The following is a 17,947-nucleotide window of genomic DNA, read 5'->3' as shown; positions in this document are numbered from 1 at the left end:
GTTGAACCCTTCAATGTTTATACATTCTGGGTAAAATGTTTGCGTCTTCTTCTTCACTTTTTTTCAGCAAACAATGATTTTACCTACGAATACACTTTATCACAACATACCGATAAAATCATAGTAAGTGATGGATAAACATACAGATTATTCATAACATGTACATATACATGTATGCAATTATTCCTGCTTGTATAGATCATGTGCGTGCGTCCATGATTAAAACAACACTGAACGATTGCACGGTTGTCAATGCATGCAAAAACAAAAGCAATACATTAGAGGTATATATCCTACTCCTCCATGAATCCCTGCAAGCTTTTGTCGTTCCTTACCAAACTCAGAGTTGGTGGTATGGTCGACCAGGGGACCAAAGTCGACATACTGGTTGGCGCGATTTTGCCAGAGCCAGTCGGCGTCATCAGTATCGTCCTGTGTGTACGCGCAGATGTCGATCTCTTCAAAATCGCATGTACCCTGTAGATCGCCTGGGGGCGGCTTATCTGCACGGATTGTTGAAAGGAACATTCATTCCGGTAGAATGTTTTCATTACAAAATATCATGCATCGCAGAACTTACAGGTAGGTGGAGGGGTAACTTAACATTAGCGAAAAAAAAAAAGACTAGCTCTAAATCTGAAAATATACAATTCCAACAAGACTATCACTGACAAAAACGATGAAAAAGCAGCGTGAAAAGCGTCAAGTGCATGTGAAAGCAGATCTGCACAACAATGTTATTATTGCGTGTACATGACGTCACAGTTTCATCTGAGGCAACATTTAGATATCATTTCAATGTGACTTTTATTCTTATAGAGCAGACCTACCGAATGATGACAGAAAGAGAAATAGAAACTCAATTTTCCCTCTAAAGTTTAATAGAAGAACGACTCTCCATGTCACTTACGATTGCCAGGACACTGCTCTCCTCGAGACACAGTGATGTCATCCAGAGCAATATCTCCGTCATAACTCGCGCCTCGAATGCCCCGAAACAAGACCTGATGAAGCATGGACAAGGTCAAGTCAGATCATTAGCTTTTCTCTACCTTGCTGTTTAATCTAAGGCGACCTCAGGGTCTTAATAAATCATGATTGACGGCGGTGCATTTCTTACATCGGACAAATAATATCTCCTTACACAGAAAAGTCAAATGAGACTGAGCAAACGTTTTGCCGACTGTTGCGATGAATCTACTGGATTAGAGGTGCGAAAGGAGACTCTTACCTAAAAATACGATCCCTATAGCCGGCACTTTTCGTTCAATCATGTATGAATTGTTGACTGGGTTTACAGGTTTAATAGAAGATTATTTAAAAAAAAACACCTGTAGTCTGCGGATACCATTGGCCCGACTCGGATATATTAGAGAATCCCCATAACAAATTATGTGCGGCCATTACTTGCCTCTATGGAAGTACAGACATAACTGAAGATTCCCGACTGCATAAAATCATGGGGTCGACCGTTACCGAAAGGGTACGCTTTGATGCACATATTCGCAGACCGGTAGTGCTATTCGATATTTTCGAAAGTACCCCAGTGGGCAGCGAATGAACCTGATCACCCATGAACCCCTATACGCTATCGCCGCGGATATTTAACTGGACGATAGCTCTGACAAAAATCCTAAATAGAAAAATGAAGAAAAATTCCTGCTTATCACGGAGAAAATAATAACTGAGGGTCAAGATCGCACTGAATGTGCGCACATGAGATGAATACTCACAACAAAGTCCATGTCTATCGTCACGTCAACTTCCGCTCCCCTCCACCTGTCACCACGATTGCCCGTCATTGACCACACAGGGTCGCCAAGGTTTGTCTCTGAGGCGGCGCGCATGTACACCTCAAGAGTGCCGATGGTGTCACCGTACATGTGGTAGAAGAAGACGAGGCAAGCGGCAGTGTTCGTGTCGTACGTACCCGCCATGACCGGTGACGTCATGTCCGCGGTGTGTCCTACACTCATGTAGGATGCTTCTATGTACATGTAATAACCTGCGGGGAAGCAAAATCCGTTAAAATGTCTATGTTGATGAAGCAATATCAACAATTATGATGAATGAGTCAGAAAAAGGGAAAATCACACAGTTACAAAAAACAAAACAAAACAATGATAATAATAAATTGGAAAAACACAGTCTCAAATTCAATCTGTTGTTATCATAGTATAGTGGTGTTCACCGTTCATGAGGCCTTGCTTCTATAAACCAACGCGGAAACTACCTTTCCAGAGTCTCAAGAAAAAGAAAAGTTCCTGAAGATACTCAGATGGAGTCCATTAGAATCTTCTATAGAGAGCGGCCGCAACGCCCCTTTGCAGTTCACTTTCTACGACAAGACAGGACTGCAGCAAAAGAAGTTACACCATGAGAAAGAACAGGGGATTCACTTTCAAGGAATCCCTCTCTTCGAAAGTTCCCTACTGGGACAGGATTTTCACTGACAATGACCGAAAACGGACAAATTGGTAAGTATAGGACATTCTCCAGACTTCGAAGTGCTCGAGAGAAGACACTTTACTCGTGCAAACGTAGCTCCCGACGCAATCGAGTGCTTGACGAAAGCGGATAGGTGAGGTTTAGTGCTGACAGCAGAGACAAGCTGAATGTTACAAAGTATTTCTCGTGAAGTATGGATCAAAATGCTGCTGAATCATTTACTTGCTGCTTATTGTAATCTGAAAGGAAGGAGTACAAGGACACGTGAGAGAGGGAAGTCTTCAGCAGCACAGTTTGCGACAATGTCACCGATAGAAGGGATTGGTGAATCCTCGATAGCGGGTTTTGCAGAAATGAATTCTGTTTAATTCTTACATTAATAATGAATGGTATGTAGATTACCCGTGATTTCACCTTTTTCTGAGCTCCGGATAAAGCACATAAAAAGCTGCAAGAATTACTGAATCAATTTATCCAAGAGAGGTATTCGACTCTATCAACAAGGACGGCGTTCTTTCTAAATGGTTTTTTGTTCCAAGGATTGGCTTCCCACCCAAATTATTCAACGTGATTAAGTTTTCAAGAGACGTCATAAATGAGAGAGTGATAAAATAACTTCAACAACCCTCCAGAACACCATGAAGGATTCAAGTTTAGCATTTCGATCTTCGCAGTAGGCCTGTTGAAACATGGCTACGAACAAAAGAGGCGTCTAGCTGCACATTGCATAACCGGTTCTCAATGTGGTTGTTCAGATTTAACACACTCAACGAATCCTCGATCCATCAGGATCAACATTATTCTAAGAAAGAATGGCCTATTGCAGAATGTTTAACTCCGCAAACTTTCGGAGAACTCTGAGAGCGACCCATCCGATTGTCTAGCATAGAGTCAAGTTCAGAGAAAGCATTTCTGTAATAGGTATCGCTAAGGATCAGGAACCAGAATTCTGCCGCTGTTCGGTGTTACGTCAATGTCTTCCTCAAAGGCAATATCCTAAGTAGCTGATGAACGGCTTCCCATGACTTGCCTTTAGAGGGATTTTGGACCGACTATCTGCCTGCGACAAAGACCATTACCCCGGCAAGGAACGCCAATAAAGCTGCGTTTACACCATATGTTCCCGGCGGCCACGGCAGCCCCATTTGCCCGAAACGTAGTGCGCCGTGGGTAGATGAGACATTCTCCTCCCCACTCCCCCCTTCGCGTTCTAGTCTTGTTCGTCCCTGCCCCGTCGAACTTTCTAGTTATCAGACGCTGTTCTCACAGCGTCTGGTCAGGCTAGACTATCAATATTTTCCGTCGCGCCCCGCTACGAACCGCCTCCAAGTTTTGTTACGGCCTATTACGTGTCGTCGTGATTCGTTGCGTTCGTCCCGTTTTATCACGGCATACAACATTTCTCATTAGCACCGGGACTGCCGTAGTAAATTTTTTGACAGTTTTAAAAATCTGACACGCCATCCACGGCAATTACGGCCTGTCACGTTTGCCTATCCCGTCTCACCGCGTTGTTTCACGTCCATCCCGTTTTGTCCACGGTGGCCTGAAACGTTGCTGGTGTGGTTGCATGGTGTGAACGCAGCATAACCTCTATCGACATGTGTTATGTACAATATTGTGTCTAAACGCAAAGGAGTGGCGGCATTTTTCTTTATAGAGAACCACCCCTTTGGCGTCGACATCATTAAGAGGATGTATATAGGGTGGGGCAAGCATTATACGCCTTACAACTCAGATAGACAAAATGACAGACAGATAGGCAAAATGAAGATACAGAATGTTATTAAACCATACTGTTCTGAGACACAGGCTACGTGCATCAAAGAGAAGACCCACACATTTTATATCAATGAGCAACTGAAGCAATTGACATTTTTACGGCAAAGTGCAACGTTGAATCATGGTCCCCATGGTTGATCTATCTTATACTTTGGCTATTTGAAACGTAGTGGTCCGAAATAAAAGGAAATATGAAATTTTATGTTGAACGTTAGCTGCCTGATCGGGCCACGAAAAAAAGAATAACGTTTTAGGAAATTTGGTGACCAGACATCTTTGATTTTGAGTGGCTTCGAGCCACGTGGCCACCGCTTACGTCGAACCCTGTGTATGTGTATGTATAAATTGTTCTTGTGTATAGCATAGGACTAAATGAATTATACCGTATGTACCCCCCCCCCCCAAAAAAAAAAATACGATGGGACCCTCCGCAACGATAACTTCAAAAATAGTAAAGTAATCCATATACAATTTCAGGGTATAAAAGTATAACTTATTGCCCACATCTTACTAAAACACCATCCGATTTGCTTCAGTGGTCAAAGAGAAATGAGGATCTTTGTAGAGCATGCCTGGAATCCCTTTCCTCAAGTTCTGCCCTTTGTGTTTACATATTAGCCCTTTTTACACTTGTGTTTCTTAACTCTGTACTTTCTCTGACCCAGGACTATCGTTAGTCCCGTACCAATTTTTTCAGCTTTTTACACTCGCTGCTCCAAGAGCATCCAAGTGCTAAACTCGAAAGAAACAGACTCAACAGACCCAACAACTACCCACATTTCTCTGTGACCACTTAATCAAATTGAATTGGGGGTTTCTGCAAAATACAGGTAATATGTTATATTCTTAGACCCTAATACCATTCAGACAGTCAAAATGATATTGAAAGTTATCAACGCCGAAATCCGATTGTATTTTTTTTTTGGGGGGGGGGGGAGGGGGAAGGGGCATACTGTATAGCTGCCTATATAAATTTTGTATATTGCCTGTGTGGAGCTAGGCGTCCGAATGATGGATTTAAGGTTGATCAATATGTCTTACCGTCTGCTGTGCCTGTGGTGTGGTCGATGGATGGACCGGTGTACGTACTCGATGTCGAGCCCTTACCCCTGTACCAATTTTGGTTGTCCCCCGGCGCCAAAGTCTGCACGAAGTTACACTCGTCACTCTCGAATGTGCAGTTGAAATCAACTGAATACGTGGAGTAAGTGAGAGTTATTGTATATGAAGACTTCATCGAATATAAAACACATAGGGCCTACATGAACACAACGTACATATCAACATTTCAGTATTATGCATGTATGTATATATTCAATTCAATTCAACTTTATTTCCACATAATCATTAAAAGGATACAAAGGATACATAAAATGTGATATAATAAACATCAATTGGAATATACAAAGTAAAAGAACAATACACATAAGATACCATATTCACCAAAAGGTGTTTCAACAAACACAAAGTGAATTACAAAGAAAGGAAATAACAACGCGATGAATGATTTGTGGAGGGATCATGAGAAGTTTTTATGGAGTTTCCATAAAACGTATAAGTAAGATCCCCAATGAGTACAGAAATAAAAGAGAGTATTACAGTGTGTGTGTGTGTGTGTGTGTGTGTATGTGTAGGGGGGTATCTAAATGTCATTTAACCGGATACACTTGAAAAATCAAACAAATTAAAATATCATTACAGATACAGAAAACTCTACAGATTCTATGAAATTTTGGTCAACAGGTTCTTTTTCAATTTTCTTTTAAATGAATTCAACGTTAAACAATCTTTTATACTACTTGGTAAATCATTCCACAATTTTGGTCCTTGATAAGTTATGAATGAATGTGAAAATTTAGTTCGTCCATATGGAACTCGAATATGAAATTTTGATCTTGTATTATAATTATGAATATCAATATTCTTTACAAATAATGAACTAAATAACTCTGGTAATAATTCTTTGCTATATAAAAACATAAATATGGCACGATTATACTCATAGAGTTGATATATTGGTAAAATATTCAATCTAATAAACAATGGTCTAGAATGAGACAGAAATGATGACTTTGTTATTACTCTAACAGCTCTTTTTTGCAGCTTATGTAATCGCTTTAAGAGATACTTATTGCACTGACCCCAAAGTACAATACAGTAATTAAGATGAGGGAGTACCAATGTGTTATACAGCAACAATAATATATTTTGAGGTAGACAATCTCTCAACTTGCCCATGATACCAACATTTCTTGAAACCTTGCTAAGAATTTGAGCAACATGGCTTTTCCATTTCATTTCTTCATCAAGAAAAATTCCCAAGAACTTTACAGACCTCACGTGTTCTATCTTTGTATCATTAATATATAAGTCTGTGTCAACATTAATTGAATTACTATTATCGAATTTCATAAAATGTGTTTTAGTAACATTCAAAACTAATTTATTTACAGAAAACCAATCATTAACTTTAGCCAATTCAATATTCATCAAATCTTCCGCTTGATTAATATCTTTATGCTTCAAAAATATGTTGGTATCATCAGCAAACATCAAAAATTGCAATACAGATGAGGCAGCAGGCAAATCATTTATATAAATGAGAAATAAAATAGGGCCCAAAATTGAACCCTGCGGAACACCGCAAGATATTGTTTGCATTTGCGAAGAATATGAATTATAGGTAGTAAATTGTTGTCTGTTTTCTAAATAACTTTTCATCAGCTGTAATGGTGACCCCCTTATATCGTAAAAATAAAACTTACACAACAAAATTTCATGATCAATACTGTCAAATGCCTTTTTAAGGTCTAAAAATACCCCCAATAAAGATTCTTTCTGTTCTAAGGCAAGATTTAAATTACATAAAAAATCACAAGCTGCTAAAAGAGTAGAGTGTTTTTCTCTAAAACCAAATTGCTTCTTAAACAGAACATCATTTTTATCTAAAAATTGCAATAATCGCACACTTATACATTTTTCAAAAATTTTAGCAAAACATGTTAACAATGAAATTGGACGATAGTTGGTAAAATCATCTTTTGCACCACTTTTATATACAGGAATAACTTTTGATACCTTGCCTGCATTAGGAAAGACCCCTTTTTCAAAACAATAATTAATCAAAATACTCAAAGGTTTACATAAAACATGAATTGCTCTTTTAATAACTTTGATATCTATAAAATCATAACCAGGAGATTTACCATTTTTAAAACTTAATACAATATCAATAATCTCCTTTTCTGTTACTGGCTTCAGAAAAAGTGACCTAATATATGAACCTTTGAGGTAAGAATGAACAGATAAATCAGTATTTGCAAAACTAAGTGATAATTTTTTACCTATATTCACAAAATATTGATTAAATTTTTAAGCAATTTCCTCTTGACTATAAATCATACCAGAGTCATCTTTGAATTCAACATCTTCAGATACTGTAGCTTTTTTCTTAGCAAGTATGTTGTTAATTAATTTCCATGTTCCAGTACTATTTCCTTTCACATTCAAAAACTTTTTAGTATAAAATCTTTTCTTGGTATTTCTAACGGCATTTGTATACTTGTTCATGTAAGTCACATAAACATTTTTACGATATTCAGTTGGATTATTTACAAATTTCCTGTATAATATATTCTTCTTTCGATACATTTTTCTAAGATTTTCATCGAACCATTCATTTTTATTGCTCTTAATGCAAACTTTCTTATATGGAAAACACTGATTGTATATGTTCAAAACAATATCGACAAACATATCATACAGAACATTTGGATCAGAACATGTAGAAGATATCTTATCAGCATCAGATAAAATTTTAAAATCAGCTTTATCTATTTTCTCCAAGAATAAACAAATATTATCTTCATTTATGATACGTTTATTAATATAACTTGATTTCCTCTGCAATACAAATGAGTAATTTAGAAAACAAAATACAGGAAAATGATCTGAAATGTCACAGACAATAGAACCAGATGATACATTACATACGCTATTCACAAAAATATTATCAATCAAACTTTTGGAAGTTTCTGTAATTCTTGTCGAACTTTCAATCAGAGGTTCATATGAATATGATACTAATATTTCTAAAAATTCACTTGCAATATTACAACTATCAACTTTATTTAAGTCAACATTGAAATCACCAAGTATAACACAATCTTTTCCCTCTTTATCAATATTCAGAGACTCTCCTAATTTTTCATTAAATTCTGATACAGATTGATTAGGAGGCCGATAACAAACCCCTACAAGCAAACTTTTATTTGGTTTTGGTATTTCAATAAAAAGCGATTCACATACATTTCCAAATATACTTAAATCTTGTCTGACTTTAAAAAACAATTGATTATTAACACATAATCCAACACCCCCTCCTCTTTTATGCTCACGTTCTGATCCAACAAATGTATAACCATGGAACATATGAGGAGGTAGAGCATTGTCACTAAGCCAAGTTTCTGTAAGTGCTATAACCTTGAATGGACAGTCAATCTGACTCAATGTAGCTTCAATCTCATTGTAGTTCCTATTCAAACTTCTACAATTAATGTGCAATAAAGAAAATAATGTATTTGGATGTGACTTAGACAGTTCGCTGAATTCAGTGATGCTATATTGATTACCAGTATCCATACTTGTGGGTAAAGGTCGACATTACGTGAAAGAACCTGACATCTGATGATTCATAAGGTACGTATAAAATTGTAAGCTCAAAATGTAAAATGTAATGACAGAAAAGTTTTGACGGGTTAACACTATTCGAAATTACATAAAAAAGATCAACATGTACATATAACAAAGAAAAACTGATCATAGGGAAGATATACACTATGAGTGAGCTAGATCAACTCACCAGGAATTTACAAATTTCATCTCTGTTGACTGACAAGAACCTGTACTACAAAATGTGTACAGCGCTTATGTAGCCCTGTTTCGGTGGTGTAACTTTTGTGGTCATAGACTATGCCTCACTTTCACTGTGTGAGACAATGAAAAACCATTCACAGAAGTAGGTCAGCATGAAGAAGAGGAAGAAAAAAAATGTTGCTGCATGTAATGATAAGCATTACTGTCGTCATCTATTGTTACTTGGGCTGGGAAGGTTGTTCAGGTCTTGAATTGTTGCAATGAGTTTGGTGATTTTGTGACCAGTATTTGTCTTCAGGAGAGCAATGATCCTGCCGTCTGCTGTCCATGCCTGATCAACTGCTGGATGTGCTATGGTAGACTTGAGGAGCTGGAGTTTGGATGTAGTGAGGTCTTCACTTATACTGATGCCAGTTTTCTTCAAGTTTCTCCTACGGGTGATCATGTTGTGCCTGGGCTTGTAGCTTGTGAATTTGACTAATATATATATATATAGATATATATTATATTTTATATATATATATGTGTGACGAAAGGAAAACTTGCAGTATAGATGTTGCAGTGATGTTCAGTCTTGCCTTTATTCCCCGAGCTTTCGGATATAATATATATATATATATATATATATATATATATATATATATATATATATAAACTTATGTGTTTTTACATTAACACATATACAGTATACGTAAAGTACGATGCTAATCCTAGTTCAAGTTCAACTAGTTCAACTTTACTAGAAAGCGCATAATCAAACGAGAAGGAAAGTCAGATACGAGTTTCATTACAACGGGTAGTTCACTATATTAACAAACGCCTAATCCTTTATCGTATCGGAATTCAATATCATTGAACAAGCCAAGCAAGATCAAAAACAAAAAGTTTAGTATCAACATTCCTGGTAGGGAATGAAGTAATAGCCCCAACGTAAACAATAACGACAGAAATGACAACACCAATCAAAAACTCATAATTTGTAATACTAATGTAATTTTCTGTTTTTTGTGCTGATACGTTACGAAACAAAACGCGATAAAAACAAACATACTTCCAGTATAATACGGACAATTAAAGAATAAAGACAGGACCTCAAAATGGCACAAGTTGTTGCAATTGTTGTGCTCAGTTAGGCCTGATATTTTTCGTTTACGTTCCGAGTGTTTGACTTACAGAATGGACATTCTCCATCAGATACTGTGACGTCATCCAGGGCAAAGTATGTCTTTTGTGCAGTACCTGCTACGGCTTCGAAGACCACCTGCGTGTGTGTGGGGAGAGAGATTCATACGGGGTCATCCCAAGAGTCCGACACTTACAAGTCATACGGCCCATAAGCTTGACACTACGCAAATAAGGTCCATGAGACCGACACTGGGGGGAAAAAAAAGCCCATGAGACCGACTCTGCGTACATTAAGCCCCGTGATGTTTATAACGTACGTGTATCAGACATGTCAGACTCGTCAGCCTTGTTTGCCAAGTGTCGGACTCATGGGCCTTATTTGCCTAGTGCCAAGCTCACGTGCTGAATGTCTCGTGGCTTGTACGACTCGTGACTCCTGGGCTATGACTCGTGCATGGGTGTTGCACTCGTGACATGCACCCATTAATATACCTCATCCAAGTGATGAGGTACTGTATTATCAGATATGATGTTCGTTGTAATATATACAATTAAACACATATCATGTCGGGTTCGGTAGATTATGTTTTATAAATCTATCGAAAGCACGTCTTTTTAACAACTTGGAAGGACATAGAAGAATTAGAGACAGACCGACAGACAGATCACATTTTTGAAATTTTGTCGAACTATGCCACATGAACTTGACTTACACAATACAGTTACACAATACTATGTCTTGTCATGTGTGTTACTGTAGACCATGCAGTGCTAACACGCTTGTGTGTATTTCATCACAACCACAAGAAGATATGGAATGATAAACAGTTATCCCCCAACAATGATAAATGAAAACGTGTTGTTTAATGCCTTTACGTCCAAAAGTGTCAATGAAATATTCATTTTAGTGTAAAAAATGAGAGATAAGTTTAAAGTCGCCAATGTGCATTTAAACTCTTTTATTTTAGTCTTAAAGAAGCTATTATTTACAGCACATTTACAGCTCAGTTTTTGCGTCATCTTTGAAGTTACCATCTTCAGCAACGTAATGAAGAATAGAATGGACTTGACTTCACATCGAAGTCTGTGTAACCTCTACAACAGTGAAATACATTACACAGCAACCTATTACGTTTGCATAGATGGTTTGAATGTGCATCCTATGATGGGAAATATAGTAATCTGATAAATGACAATTTTATCACTCATAAATGCACAAAACTAGAGTTTACAAGAAACAACCATTTAGATACACAAGCACACACACTCACTTGCACACACACACACAGATCACTGTCAAAAACTGGGCTACGATGATAAGAAGGAAGCAAAAATAAAATATAAGAGAAGAAAAAAGGGGTGTGTCCCTTGGCTTGCGCGGAAAAGGGATCGCGCAAGCGAGCGAGTTACCGGTGTACATGTACTTGCATATGCGATCAAATTAGCTTGACGTGAGATAATTGTAAATAATCTGAAGATAAACGTGTATGGATATAAGTATGTTACAAAAGTTGGCCTGTATGCGCATGTGCATGTGTGTGTGTGTGTGCGTGTGTGCATGTGTGTGTATGTTTGTTTGTGAGTGTGAGAGAGAGAGACTGCATGTGTCTGTGTGTGATTAGTGAAATTTGGGTCCAAGGGTTCTCCTGTTTTGCTGAGTTGAAAATGTACGTTCGAAGATTATACAGTGACTAGGACTTTGATAAACTTATGATACTGCTCGAGCATAAGGTCTCAGGTGGCATTTTGCCCGTCCTCGTGGCTTTCAATTTTGCCCGTTGAACATTCAAGTACTTGTTGGATGTGAAATTCCATATGTGATTTTTTTTTCTTAATTAAGCCAGGACAAGTCAAGGATTTTGCAGAAGGCAGTCGGTCGACAATCGTCTTAAATGACAATGAAACGGCATTAACAACAACAAACCCACTTTGTCTGCGCCAAGGGATGGAGTGATGTGAACAAACCCGGTTCAATAAAGCTTCAAACACCATTTGATAAAGAATTCGGTTTTTGCTACCTCCTTGCGGTAGTTATGTGGGGTATTTGCACCATTTACCACAACTATTCTCACCTAATTACCGCCAGTTTAGCACTCACCCACCGATACGGCTCGTCTAACGACTCCCCACCTTTACTGTTTGAGCGAGCAAAGTAAACGTCATTAAGAGGAAGCAAGGATACTTAGTATGTCACAAATCAAACGGTAGCTATTTCGTGGCACCCCGCGCAAGGGGCACTTCAACACCCCTATGCCATAAAACGTCATAAAACAGTGCTTCGTCGAGAAGTCGGTAGTAATCATTCTACACTTTATTCAAAGTTATGCGATTCTTCGCTTAGACGTGACAATTTTTATTTATTCTTATATTGAGATTAGAACCAAGTTTGGAGATGAACTTACATTGTATTTTGAGTATTGCCTGAGTGATAGTGATCGCGGTTTGTTTTTTCTTATATTTTGATTTTTTGTTTCTCTACTTGAGGGTGAATAGAACAGTGGTCAAATAGGATATACTGTATATATTGTACATTTACACCACTAAAAACAATTAGTGTCCAAGTATATGAAATATTTTCAGTGTTTTCATAGACTTTATACTCTAGACGGAAATATGGGTTAGTGACAGGTATAAGGTGGCCTAAGTGAAGAAAGAAATCAGAATGCATCAATAAATAAATGAATACCAAACAATCGATCAATCGCTAAATTTATTCATTAACATTACCATGTACGAATCGGACTGAGGTGAGATGGTGTATAGCCCTCGGATCCACTGAGATTCGGTGTCTTCCGTCATCGACCACGTGGCCGTCGATGGCCGTCCGGCCGACGTCGTGTACTGGTACATGTTTAAATTACCGGCGTTGTCGCCCCCGATCTGGTAGAAAAACTGCAGGCATTGACTCTGACTGTTTTGCTGCAGCGTCGGCAGCAGCAGGCGTCCGGTGGCGCCGGTGGTCTGAATGCCCGTCTGGGCATAGAGGTAATGGCCTGTTAGCGGAATATGTAAGAAAGTCTTTAGTTTGTCAGAGTTTAGATCTTATATCTGCATATGAATAATCAACAAAAGGAACATACTAACATTAATCGCGACAAATGGAAACAGGGGATGTCGAAGGATGCCATCTGGATTGGTAGAAACTTTCGACATTTGGTCTTCTTCACCTAGTAAATATTGTCTGTTTTTACACACAAACATGGTGTCATAAAGAAATGACAATAAACCGAGGTGTGTGCATTGGATAGAAAATATTGAGCAAAATATGAAATAATATGTTATGACAAAAGCGTATGGTACGTATATCACCATCTATACCACAATATGATATAGGCATATGTATAAACACGCATATATAAAGATTCTATATAAAATTATAAACATGACATTGTGTGTGTGTGTGTGAGTGTGTGTGTGTGTGTGTGTGTAGGTGTGTGTGTGTGTGTGTGTGTGTAGGTGTGTGTGTGTGTATGTCTCCTTTTGTTGCCACTCTGCATGTCGTTGCGATGTATTTCCATATTAGGCATGGACTTATGGAGTTCATATTGCAGCTTTACGATGCATATCTTAAAGTTTTCAGATAATCAGTGTCTGTTATAACAGGAGTTTCATGGAAGTTTCAGTGACTACAAGTGATACATGCGGATCCGGTATTAGTGAAAGAGAAGACATGAGTAGCTGTGCGAGAAGTCGTATTATTCTAATCATAATAGTTGTGAGAATCATGAGAAGAGTAAAGACAAGGATATTTTGACTGAATTATTCTAGTAGTTAACTTATCGAAGAAGTTTTTCCTGCTCAAATTTTAGGCATGAATCTCTACTTATCACTTTCCAGGGCTTTTCAAAGCCTTAAAATGGATAATTATCACTCGGTCTTGAAATCGACAACTTATATTTTTCAAAGCTGTCATGGGTAGCTTTCCTCTCTTTACTGGATCAATGAGGTGGCACTTTGTAATGGTGCTCTTGTTACAGAGAAAGAAGTGAATGATCCATAACCACTGTGATCCATATAGGGGGAGTGCCCTTCATAGGCCTCACACACCAATACTACCACCACTGTCACAACAACCATATCTTGCTCAGTTTGGTCGCAGACTTACCATGGGTGACCTCGTAGGTGTGGTCAACCAGCGGTTCGGGATCAGTGAAGGTGTCGTCGTCGCTCGTCTTTCTCAGCCAATCAAAATTGTCCGTTGTATCCTGTGTCATGTCGCACAGTGGATGGGCGATGGTGATTTCGTATGTGCAGGCATACGAGTCGGCGTAAGGGGACGAAGTGGTAGCCGCCAGGCAAGAAGCTGTTCGTCGCAGACGTTAACAGTCAAATCGTCGCGCGACAGTGGGAATGACAAAGGGACAAATATTGATAGCGCTAAATTTTACACTTCTAAGCATACATATTGCTTTCGGATTTTTTGTTTTTGTTTTTTGTATCGCGACCATTGCTAACTGGTATTAGCACTGATTTATAGCGATGAGAATTCTCTTTATGATGATGATGATGATGATAATGATAATATAATAATAATAATAATAATGATAATAATAATAATAATAATAATAATAATAATAAAAATAATAATAATCATAATTGTATAATAATCGTAATAATAAGGTTGACAAGAGAGAAAACAAAATCGATAGATATAGTGAAAGAAGAAGTTGAATATCACAAAGATTTAACAAAAACATCACTTACGTAAATGTTAGTGTTGAAATCAATAATTTGTCCGTTCAAGGCATGCTTTTTAATAGCAAAATCGGAAATGGGTAGTCATGTGATGTTGATGATTTTTGCCCAGATGCACCGTCATTCGCTGAATTATGATACCCAAGTCGCATAGCACACATTCTCTTATAATAGTTTGTGAAGTCATCTGATCCAAGAGGGCTATAGAGTTCTAATCAAAGAACACCTGCCACGTGACATGCTTGACTATGATGGAGCTAGGTTCCACGGTAGATTTAACCATCTTACTATTATAACGCTTCATTTTACTGCAGCATAATTAAATTCTATCAGGCTCTTGCTCCTCCTTGATAATAGCTACTCTTTTTTTACAAGGGTTATTTTTTTTTAATCTCGCCACCATGAGATATCTTTCGCTAATCAGAAAATGACATAAGACTTGCTATTCCGAAGGTTCGTTAATCCAGAAATGAAAAATGTTAATTATTCCGAAGGTTCGTCAATCCGAGAGCGTAATACAAATGTTCTTTTTTTTCCGAAAGTTTGTTAGTGCTCATCTTCTTTTCATTTTCGAATTAGCCAACCTTCGGAATATAACACACCTTCAGAATAACGCTCTATTTCACTTTCTGATTAATGGACATCTTCAGGTGTGTTTTTAGGAATAACGAACCTTGTTTTGTTTTCAGATAACTATGTAACTAACCTTCGGCATGACGAACATCACCCGAACAAACATATCCACACATATCAATGTTGTATCCGTATTAACATGAATACAGAATAAACTACAGAATAAACGAGTATATTATGTTTGTTTCTGTATCTATCATTGGAGTTCAGCGGGTAGAAGTATAGCACTTTGAAATACTGGGTTACAACGCAGTGACTTCGAATGGTAATTATATAATTTTATGTCTAAGTGCTGTTTGTTTCCTAAATACGCATGTACATGCCATTCCAGAATTGTATAATCTGATTAATTCCGTGTTGTTTATTGTTTTTCAAATTAATATTTTGTTTTTCCTCCTCACTTTCGATCTTTTTCTCTTTCAGGAAAAAAAAAATCGTCTTCCTTTCCACTTATTTTTCGATATCCTTTATTTTTCCTCTGTATTTTTTTATCTACCTGGATTTGACTAACACGTCTTTATTGAGTTTTCGCCTACAAAAATTGTTACGTTCCATGTAACAACTAAAGAATTCTCAGTTGATTCCAGCATATCGCTGCACTTTGTGAAACTGAATGATTATCTCATCGCTCAAAATTATGGCGCCTGAGTCTTGAAGTCTTTCAAAATTCATGCTAAATTTGGTTATAGTATGCTACAAAATCTTTAATTCGGGGTACATTTCCGTTTTAAAACTGAAATCAAAAAGTTGTGCCGTCCGTCACGATATCCTAATTGACGGAATGTCAAAAGTTGGTGTTATCTCTTGGTATCTAAATCATAAGAACTTACTAATGAAACTGCTGGGAAGAAAAAAAAAAAGTACATTTATTATCATATCACTTTAAAGTTACGAGTGAAAAAAAAAATCATCTTCGGCTCTGTATGCTCATATTAATAAATCTTTTGTAAGAACTTTCTGACACGAAGAATAAGACTCACATAAAAGTGATCCTATAAGGAACACGCTGGCCAAGACAGTCAGCCTCAATGTAGTCCAGATAGCCGCCATGATGATCCAATTGCATCCAGCGTCCGAGGCCCAAATGATTTCCTCGGATGGAATTGCACGTCACGAGATTTTTTCCGCAATCGTGGGCAGAGATTTATGCAAATCCGGCGGGTCGACGGTATACCCATAAAGTAATAAACGGAAGATAAACTTAATTCTATGGGAGGTTACACGGCGATAAACTCTTCTGTTTGTTTTTGGTTTGTTTTTCTTTCTCTAAGGTGAAGACCAAACTATAGCACAAGAGATGAGTTTAGTTATTTCGTTGCGAAGGATGTTGCCCGCAGCTAACTTTCCTATCGGCGTTTTTCGAAGAAGTAAATGAAGGTCCAAAGGACTTGTTTACTACATTTTCCCTCTTATAACTTACAGCTATCCAAACAACAAATAACATGGACTGCAAGTTACTTAGGACATTTTAGTGTCAGTGTCTGGCAGTTAAGATGATACAAAGAGACTCTATAGTGAGGCTTTTTTTTTCAATGTAGCTTAGTTTAAAAAAGAAAAAATGTTAAAATTGTATACGCTTATTATTCCGTAATAATAATCATGACTTACGCTTTAGCGGACAGCGAATTGATGGGAAGATATACATATTTGTCAATAACCACAAAACATATTCCTGTATTCAGACGATGGATGGGAGCACGTTTCGGACACTGTAGAGGTTAGTCAGAATATTCCTTGTAATCTGTAATTTGAGACATTCTCGTTCATGTCCGTTCTACGAAAAAAGAAAATCTTGCAAGAACAGAAATAATACTTTGTCAACTAAACTTGTGAAAATCAAAAACACTCTTCATAAGTATTTCGTTAACAAATCTTCAACTTTTGCTAAATATTGTGCATGTGAGTTTCTCCTTGGTTAAAATAATATGAAAAGTGCTCAAAGATTGAGTAAATGCAGCCATATTAGAACACATCGGTGAAAGATTGAGGGAAATCGGACAATCCGATCAAAAGTTATGAATGTTTAAAGTTTCAGCAAATGTTCAATGCCGCCATCGGTGGACGAGAAGACTGCAACAGATTGTGAGGTCACTGCATCATGCAGGACAGCGATGTAAAGAAAATATGAACAGAATTCAACGTATTGTTACATTTCTGGGCAAAATGAAGGAGCACTTTACATACGCGACATCACAAAAACTGTAGCTATACCAGGGGCGGATCCAGGAATTCCGTAAAGATGGGGCGCGTTTACAAAATTAAAGGGGGGGGGGGGGGCGGCGCACGCACCCCTCCCCCATTTTTTCTTTTTGTTTCTTTTGTTTCAACAAAAAATAAAGGGGGGGGGGGGGCGTGCGCCGGTTGCGGTCCTCCCTGGATCCGCCACTGT

General features: G+C 37.8%; 1 protein-coding gene across 1 annotated transcript in view; it reads right to left on the bottom strand.

Annotated features, from left to right (window-relative positions):
- LOC139739965 (MAM and LDL-receptor class A domain-containing protein 1-like) overlaps positions 1–16,608 on the bottom strand; it is a 31,026-nt gene extending 14,418 nt beyond the window's left edge. The window contains exons 1-8 of the mRNA XM_071650562.1: positions 16,539–16,608; positions 14,336–14,533; positions 12,958–13,223; positions 10,279–10,366; positions 5,272–5,421; positions 1,734–2,005; positions 911–1,004; positions 336–503 (exon numbers count right to left, since the gene is read on the bottom strand). Coding sequence (XP_071506663.1) covers positions 336–503; positions 911–1,004; positions 1,734–2,005; positions 5,272–5,421; positions 10,279–10,366; positions 12,958–13,223; positions 14,336–14,533; positions 16,539–16,608 — 1,306 coding nt within the window. The remainder of the gene's footprint in view (positions 1–335; positions 504–910; positions 1,005–1,733; positions 2,006–5,271; positions 5,422–10,278; positions 10,367–12,957; positions 13,224–14,335; positions 14,534–16,538) is intronic.
- Positions 16,609–17,947: the final 1,339 nt, after the last annotated feature.

The sequence above is a fragment of the Diadema antillarum genome, unplaced genomic scaffold (genome assembly GCF_040938485.1).
Source record: "Diadema antillarum isolate AM-2024a unplaced genomic scaffold, OU_Dant_1.0 seq00000822_RagTag, whole genome shotgun sequence".
Lineage (NCBI taxonomy): Eukaryota > Metazoa > Echinodermata > Echinoidea > Diadematoida > Diadematidae > Diadema > Diadema antillarum.
Note: the sequence above shows the minus strand (reverse complement) of the source record. Positions and strands in the feature narration are given on the sequence as shown.